The sequence below is a fragment of the Scyliorhinus canicula genome, chromosome 2 (genome assembly GCF_902713615.1).
Source record: "Scyliorhinus canicula chromosome 2, sScyCan1.1, whole genome shotgun sequence".
Classification (NCBI taxonomy): Eukaryota; Metazoa; Chordata; class Chondrichthyes; order Carcharhiniformes; family Scyliorhinidae; genus Scyliorhinus; species Scyliorhinus canicula.
In genome coordinates this window covers 236,828,482-236,837,360 of record NC_052147.1, presented here as the reverse complement: position 1 = coordinate 236,837,360, position 8,879 = coordinate 236,828,482, and the positions used below count along the sequence as shown (strand labels likewise).

Sequence of the window (8,879 nt, the reverse complement as noted above, 5' to 3'; positions counted from 1 at the left end):
CTCCCATATGTCAGATGTTGATTTACCCTCACACATCCGCCCCCAATCTAGGTTCTACAGTTCCTGCCTAATATTGTTATAATTAGCCTTCCCCCAATTTAGCACATTCACCCGAGGACCACTCTTATCCTTGTCCACCAGCACTTTAAAACTTACTGAATTGTGGTCATTGTTCCCGAAATGCTCCTCTACTGAAACTTCTACCACCTGGCCGGAGTCATTCCCCAATACCAGGTCCAGGACAGCCCCTTCCCTCGTTGGACTATCTGCATATTGTTTTCAGAAGCTCTCCTGGATGCTCCTTACAAACTCTGCCCCGTACAAGCCCCTAGCACTAAGTGAGTCCCAGTCAATATTGGGGAAGTTAAAGTGTCCCATCACAACAACCCTGTTGCTTTTACTCCTTTCCAAAATCTGTCTACCTATTTGCTCCTCTATCTCCCGCTGGCTGTTGGGAGGCCTGTAGTAAACTCCCAACATTGTGACTGCACCCTTCTTATTCCTGATCTCGACCCATATGGCCTCACTGTCCTCAGGTATGGGTGAGAGTCGGGAGTGGGTGTGAGGTACAAGTCAGGAGGGTGTAGGTTGGGCCAGGGGGAAATTGTCCAATGTCAGGGTGGTCTGGGCCGGAGTGGGGAGGTGTAGGTGTCCAGTCTCAGGTTGTGACAGGTTGGGCAGGGTTGTCCTCTGAGTGATCAGGAATGGGGGTATTGTGTGGTGTGTTCCCTCGGGGTGTCCTGTGCGGGGCTCAGTCTGGTTCTTTAAGAGTTATTCGGAAGTTATAAAAAAAAATTTCCCTGCTAACTACAAGCGTAAAACAGGCAGAACCATTCAAAGTTAGCAATTTAAATCAGTTTGTCAGATGGTTTCCAGCCAGGGTGTAATGAGCGAATCAGATAGAATTTCCCAGAGATGAGAAAAGGGGAGGAGCAAACTGGAGGATGTGTCATTAAACAAGGATTTGGATTTGTTTTATTACCCCTGTACCGAGGTACAGTGAAAAGTATTGTACAGCACACAGTCCAGACAGATCATTCCATTATTGGAAAAAAAACATAGAATATACGATAGATACTGGAATTATGGAAACATATCAAAGTGAGGAGATTAGATGAGATTGAGTCTGAAGTCTCTGACATCCCACACAGCTCAGTTCAGACTCCATCCTGAGAGGAGCTGAGTGCTCCTCCGCAGCTGTCTGAGCATGTCGCCCAAGGCACTGAATCGTCATTTTATTGAAAACCACCTGGAGTATAATTTGGCGAGGGGGTGGTCTTTTGATTCTCAGTGGTTGTTTTCATTCTAGCGGAGTTGTGCGGTGCTTATTTTATTTTAATGAAGCGGGCTGACAGCAGACCGCACGGCACTGCTGTGGCCACCCCAGAGGACAGGGGGGTCCTGATCTCTCCCACGTGCCGGCTGCCGACATGGCGGATTTCCACATGAAAATCATCCGGAAGAAATTGCAGAAGAAAAACGCCAAAATCAAACATATCAATTTGGCGGCGGGTGGGGAAGGTGAGTGTGAAGCGGTTGCAGGAGGGAGGGAGGAGAGACTGCTGCCGTCCCGGCCGAGCGGCGTCTCCTGAACGAGACTCTCAGTCAATGTGTGTGAGGCCGAGCCGCCGGCATTGCCCACCCCCGGCTGTTTGCCCCCCCCCCCCCGCCCCGGCTGTTTGCCCCCCCCCGCCCCGGCTGTTTGCCCCCCCCCCCCCGCCCCGGCTGTTTGCCCCCCCCCCGGCTGTTTGCCCCCCCCCCCTCCCGCCCCGGCTGTTTGCCCCCCCCCCTCCCGCCCCGGCTGTTTGCCCCCCCCCCCCTCCCGCCCCGGCTGTTTGCCCCCCCCCCCCCTCCCGCCCCGGCTGTTTGCCCCCCCCCCTCCCGCCCCGGCTGTTTGCCCCCCCTCCCGCCCCGGCTGTTTGCCCCCGCCCCGGCTGTTTGCCCCCCCTCCCGCCCCGGCTGTTTGCTCCCGCCCCGGCTGTTTGCCCCCCCCCCCCTCCCGCCCCGGCTGTTTGCCCCCCCCCCCCTCCCGCCCCGGCTGTTTGCCCCCCCCCCCCCCTCCCGCCCCGGCTGTTTGCCCCCCCCCTCCCTCCCCGGCTGTTTGCCCCCCCCCCTCCCGCCCCGGCTGTTTGCCCCCCCCCCCCCATCCCTCGGCCCCGGCTGTTTACCCCCCCCATCCCTCGGCCCCAGCTTTTGCCCTCCCTCCCTCGGCTGTTTGCCCCCCCCCCCCCTCGGCTGTTTGCCCCCCCCCCCCCCCCTCGGCTGTTTGCCCCCCCCCCCCTCGGCTGTTTGCCCCCCCCCCCCCTCGGCTGTTTGCCCCCCCCCCCCCCCCCCCCTCGGCTGTTTGCCCCCCCCCTCGGCTGTTTGCCCCCCCCCCTCCCTCCCTCCCTCGGCTGTTTGCCCCCCCCCCCCCTCTTTCGGCCCCGGCTGTTTGCCCCCCTCCCTTGTCCCTGGCTGTTTGCCCGCCCCTGCCTCCAGGCCCACTGCCCCCTCCCTCTACCCACCAGACCTGCATACATTTGGGCACAGATCACGGCCGATCCTGCACATCTTTTTGGGCTGTGAATAGCTTACATTTCTGACATTCGTTTTTATTTTATGGTGTAGAGTGCAACATATTGGTATGAACGGAGGGATGATGAACAAACAGGAAGCAGTAGGGATAAATGGGATATTTTCAAGTTTGCAGGCTGCAACTAGTTGAGCGCATGCAAGGATCAGTGATCGGGCCACAACTACTTATGAACAATATTCGTAACCTTGGTTAAGAAACCACGAGAGCAAAGCATCCAAGGTTGCCGGTGATGCAAAAAGCTTGGTGGGAATGTAAATTGTGAGAAGGACACAGAGACGCTGCAAAAGAGATGACGGCAGGTTATGGGGTGTCAGGTAACACCCCATAGGGGCAGCACAGTAGCATAGTGGTTAGCACAATTGCTTCACAGCTCCGGGGTCCCAGGTTTGATTCCCGGCTTGGGCCACTGTCTGTGTGGAGTCTGAACGTTCTCCCCATGTGTGCGTGGGTTTCCTCCAGGTGCTCTGGTTTCCTCCCTCAGTCCAAAGATGTGCGGGTTAGGTGGCTTGACCATGCTAAATTGCCCTCTGTGTCCAAAAAATGTTAAGTGGGGGTTACTGGGATACAGGGATAGGTTAAATATGTGGGTTCGGTAGGGTGCTCTTTGTAAGGGCTGGTGCAGACTCGATGGGTCGAATGGCCTCCTGCTGCATGGTAAATTCTCTATGATTGATCTGGACACCAAGGATAATTTTCCTACTCCTGTTCAAAATAGTCCTATTTGAAATGAAAATCGCTTATTGTCACGAGTAGACTTCAACGAAGTTACTGTGAAAAGCCCCTAGTCGCCACATTCCGGCGCCTTTCCGGGGAGGCTGGTACGGGAATCGAACCGTGCTGCTGGCCTGCTTGGTCTGCTTTAAAAGCCAGCGATTTAGCTGAGTGAGCTAAACCAGCCCCGAGCCCACGCTATTTGATCGTTCATGTCCACCTGCGAGGACATATTAGGCCTTGCTTTGACATCTTATCCAAAAGATTATGTCTGCAACAGAGCAGTGCTTCCTCATTAGTCACCTAGAGTGCCAGCTAGACTTTTGTGCTCAAGGCGTACAATAGAACTTGAACCTACAATGTTTTAAGTCAGATGGGAATGCTACCAACTGAGCCATAACTGACACTCTGGTTATTGTTGCTGTTTATGGGACACCGCTGTGCAAAAAATGATTATGACTACACTTCAGAAACAAAACGTCAGGGCAGCACGGTGGCGCAGTGGTAGCACTGCAGCCTCACGGTGATGAGGTCCCAGGTTTGATTCTGGGTCTCTGTCCGTGTGGAGTTTGCACATTCTCCCCATGTTTGCATGGGTTTCGCCCCCACAACCCAAAGATGTGAAGGGTAGGTGGATTGATCACGCTAAATTGCCCCTTAATTGGAAAAATGAATTGGGTACTCTAATTTTATTGAAAAAAAACCCAAAAAAAAGTGCTGTATTGATCGCAAGTCCTTCGGAATGACATCAGATCATGAAAGGCTGAATGCAATTCTTTTATATACTGCTCTTGGAGCTGATTCATTTATTAGTTTATTTTTAACTCCGCCATATAGCAATTTAAGGTTATCATCATTAACTAAGTATCAGATCTGAGCCAGTTTGTACACCTAATATTTGGACTCTATAAACTTTGTCAACAGTGGTCAAACAAAAGGAGGTAGAAAATGAAATGCCTCAAGAGGTGACCAATGATGAGGAAAATACTCCAAAAGTGTTGAAGGAAGGACAGAGAATTGTGAATGATGAGACTGAACTAAAACCTATATCAGAAATCAAAAAGAAAAAGAAACGAAAACTTGCAACTATCACCCAGGAAACTGGTAAGTTAATTTTGCTTTCGGCACTTCAGTAATGCATAAAAGCAATAGTTTGTTATTGAAATGATGGACTTAACAAGACATTTAATTTACAATAGATGTGTTTTGGGCAGAGCTGGGTGATGCTTTATTGGCACCGTGTACCTTTCATTTTCAGCTTGAGTTGAGAGAAATGGAATGAAAATCTCCTTTGGCAGCAGTCAGTTCCATATAAAATGTATTTGGTTGCTCTCAATGCGCTGTCTGCAGAATTTAGGATCAATACACAAAGCTCCATCTGGTTTGACATTTAAGCCACAAGTATGTCAGGTGTGGTAAATTAAAACTGTCCCCACGTCATTTGTGATCAAAGTACGTTATTTAGGTATAGTACCAGAATATTTCTGTGTTTAGCTCTGCAACAGATCTTGATGTCCTTGATACTCGGTGAGCCATTTTGCTGATTCACGACATGAGGGAAAATAAGTACATCCTATTTGCAGCAATTAGTCGTTCGGAGAGCAGAGCACCGATGTAATTGCAGACTTTGATTTCAGTCAGGAGAGAATTGCACACTTTGATTTCAAATGGAGAGAACTCCAACATTTCTGATTCTGGTGTTGGATTTTCACATTCGCATGGAAGCACCGCCAAAGCAGCTTTGATTTGATGAAAAAACAGAAATACAGCTACATTTTTATGGAGACACTCATGACCAATTAAGATGTTTGCTGCATTGAAAGTTAGAATTATTTTTATTGTTAGCAGCATTAGTAACATGTCTAACATAGTCTAACTTAGTTTTATTTTTTTACTGTAGAAATCAAAAAGCCCAAGAGTGCTGAAGTGGAAGAGGATGGTGAGCTGGAAGTAAACAAAGCTGATGACTTAAAAGTGAAGCAAGATCAAAAGGATGATGAAAATGAAGAGGAATCTGAACACGATGCAGGGCCAACTTTGCCTATGGGGTTGACAGGTAAACCTATTTGAGGTTTAAACCGTTGAATGCTGTGGCACTGCTGTTTTGTGCAAAAACTAGATGGAACGTCAGCCAAGATCTCACAACAGAGTACATGTTCTTCCTCCGTCACAAGGGCTTCATCGGTATGAACACAATACAGCTCTTTAGGACTGAATGTTGGATAAGCAGGCAAACACATGTGGGTGGATTGGTCAGGAATGGTGGTAGCTGTTTTACCATAATTCATATCTGAAAATATATTAGATTTGTTGTTGATACCGCTGGACAACATGTCAATGAGGGAGCAGTAGGGAGCCAAGGATAGATTGTCAGGGACTCCAGGGGGTGCAGAAGGGCTACTTTTGATTGCCTGGATATAAGTGGGAGAAATCGAGGGCAGTTGCCCTCTGCTGCTCAATAGAGGAGAGGCGCATGATCAACCGTGTCAAAGTCTACAAGGAAGTCAAAAAGGTCTGTTACTGTCCTATACAGAAAGTAATTTTGTCTTTTAATAAGTCTGTGTGGATATTGCACGTTCTCCCTGTGTCTGTGTGGGTTTCCTCCTGGTGCTCCGGTTTCCTCCCAAAAGTCCCGAAAGACGTGCTGCCAGGACTGTGTACCCAAACAGGTGCCGGAATGTGGCGAACTAGGGGCTTTTCCCAATAACTTGATTGCAGTGTTAATGTAAGCCTACTTGTGACGAGAAAGGTTATTATCATGTTGCAATGTTGTGGCGGCTTTGAAACCCGATTTTGCGGAGGTTCAAATATTGATTCAGGCTGCGAGAATCTGTTCAGTGACAAAGAAAGGGAATTTGGAGATGGGGCTGGAGATTGTAGGGACTTGAGAGACCAAGGTAGATTTATTGATGGCAGTCATTTTGAAAGGGACTGAATAACATGAACAAGAGAAGGCTGGATTAGGACCTGAGGGAGAAAGGAATAGAAGAATGAGTTTATGTGGTTGACTGAATGAGGAATAGGAGAATAAACACGCATGGATCTGTTGGGTCAAATCGTCTGCTTTTATATTATAAAAACCTTGTAACTTTGAAACTAATCTGTTGAAGTGATTATGCTTTGTGAAATTTCTCAACACAAGATGTGATGAGTACTACTGATGTTTGTTATAAGCACATGGCCCTGCAGGGTGATCCTTTCAGCAAATTTCATGTTCTTTGTGTTCAGGGGCATTTGAAGACACTGCTTTTTCTTCTTTGGCTGACTTGGTTAGTGAAAATACCTTAAAAGGGATTGCTGACATGAACTTTACACATATGACACAAATTCAACAGAAAAGTATCCGACCTTTGCTGGAGGGCAGGTAATTTGGATTGATTATAAATTTAATATGTGCATAATATTATTTGCGATTTTTACAACGTATATATTGTTTTCCCCTGTCACAATGCTGTTTCGTTATCCTGATGAATGACTGCATCACTCAGATAATATATCAAAGGGAGAATAGGATAGACCTCTTTCTTTTGAGCACTGCTTCACAGCAAATGGAAATTTAGAAAGTGTTGCACTTGCAGAGTTACCCTTGTGGACCCCGAGGATTGATCAATGGCACTTTCTTTCAAAAGTGAAAATTTTGGAAAGTCTCAACAGGTCTGGCAACATCTGTGGGGAGCGATGTTCTGAGTCCAGATGACCCTTTGTCAAAGCTATAAGACATAGAAAGTGGGAGGAGATATTTGCACCGTGGGGTGAGGGAATAAAAGATGAGTCATAGCCACAGAAACCAAGGAAAAGAGTGCTAATAGCTGCAGAAACCAATTCCCCCCCCCCCGGCTTGGTGATATTATCCACATGAGTTCAACTTGAATTTGTTGATAACACTCTGCTCTACTGTTCCACCATACTTAATTCCTCAACTGTTTTGTTGTCGGATTGTTTGTCCAACATCCAGTCTTTCAATTACAATTTCCTACATCTAAACAAATGGGAAGAGTGAAACCAACATTCTTGGTTCCTGCTGCAATTTCAAATCTACGGCCTGCAATTCTGCTCTCTTCCCTGACCACTGTCCGGGCTGAATCACTCTGTTTGCAATCTCGACGGCTTGTTTGATTCTGAGTGAAGTTTCGAACCCATAATTCTTACCATCGCAAAAACAGTCTACTTCCATACATTCTCCTCTGCTACTGAAACCTTCACCCACACTTCTGTCACGCCAATCTGGGTTATGTTCTCCAATCCTGAGTTCCTATTCTCCGCCCCCTCGGTTTCAGTTATCAAAACTCTGCTGCCTGTGCCTTATCCCGCACCTCTCCCATATTCACTGAGCTACATTGGCTTCCTCACAATCCATCAAATTTTACATTTCATATTTGTACTTTTAGGTCTCTTCATAGGCCTGCTCCTCGCTATCTCTGAATTTCCTGCAGCCCCAAAGCCCCTGCTGGAAAACTGTTCTGGCCTATTGTGTGTACTGCCCTCTTTTTGCCCCACCCTTGGCTGCCAATACTCTGGATTTTTCTGAAACTCCTCTGCCACTTGACCATCCTCTACATCTTTTAAGACTTCCTTGTCTTCATATCTCCTTTGGCTTAGTGTCCATTTTTTGATTGTTTGTGTGAAGCATTTTGGGCATATTTTGCATTAAAGGTACTCTATAAATGCAAAAGAAAATCTTGAGTTGAGAGAGCACTTTAAAACATTTTTGAGGATGAATTATCTCCTTTTTCTGGCGTTGCCATCTTTGTTCACAGTATTTGATTCAAAAAATGATTCACTGTCAATGGATATAAATTTGTAAAACATGTTTTCCTGCACACTGCATGTTTATTCAATGGAGATGGTAATAAACGTGTGAAGGAAGACTTGGAGCCAAAACTATAAAATTAAATTATTCTTTTTGCATTTTTTTAGGGATATTTTGGCTGCTGCTAAGACGGGCAGTGGGAAAACCTTGGCATTTCTCATTCCTGCCATTGAACTGATCTACAAACTTAGGTTCATGCCCAGAAACGGTAAATAAAAATGGCTCAAGTTGTAACTGTTTTAATTGATTGACACTGGATACATGTCCATTCACTGGACATATTTCAATTTGTACTTTTAATTTTAATTATTCAAATAGAACACATTGACTCTGGAGCAATATGATCATATAGTATAACAATATATTGTCACAAGTAGGCTTCAATGAAGTTACTGTGAAAAGCCTTTAGTCGGCACATTCCAGCGCCTATTCAGGGAGGAGGCCGGTACAGGAATTGAACCTGCGCTGCTGGCATGGTTCTGCATTCCAAGCCAGCTGTTTAGCCCACTGTGCTAAACCAGTCCCAGTATTTAGATAATAGCAAATAATGCTTTTAATAAAAACAATGCTGGAAGTGCTTGGCGACCCTGACAGCATCTCTAGAGAAAGAAACAGAGTTACCGTTTCAGAACTGAGAATATCACAGACCTGAAATGCTAAATCTGCTGCTCTCTCTGTCCACAGATGCTTCCAAAAGTGCACATTCGGCAAAAAAAAAAAAAATTTCCGATTTCCAACATGCACCGTGTTTTGCTTTTAAAAATTAATTTAATCAGTGGCTGG

General features: G+C 46.7%; 1 protein-coding gene across 1 annotated transcript in view; it reads left to right on the top strand.

Annotated features, from left to right (window-relative positions):
• The first annotated feature begins 1,154 nt into the window (after positions 1–1,154).
• The window catches only part of ddx18 (DEAD (Asp-Glu-Ala-Asp) box polypeptide 18), a 30,897-nt gene continuing 23,172 nt past the window's right edge, over positions 1,155–8,879 (top strand). Inside the window, exons 1-5 of the mRNA XM_038789840.1 lie at positions 1,155–1,521; positions 4,211–4,390; positions 5,187–5,342; positions 6,515–6,650; positions 8,204–8,304. Coding sequence (XP_038645768.1) covers positions 1,431–1,521; positions 4,211–4,390; positions 5,187–5,342; positions 6,515–6,650; positions 8,204–8,304 — 664 coding nt within the window. The 5' untranslated portion in view covers positions 1,155–1,430. The remainder of the gene's footprint in view (positions 1,522–4,210; positions 4,391–5,186; positions 5,343–6,514; positions 6,651–8,203; positions 8,305–8,879) is intronic.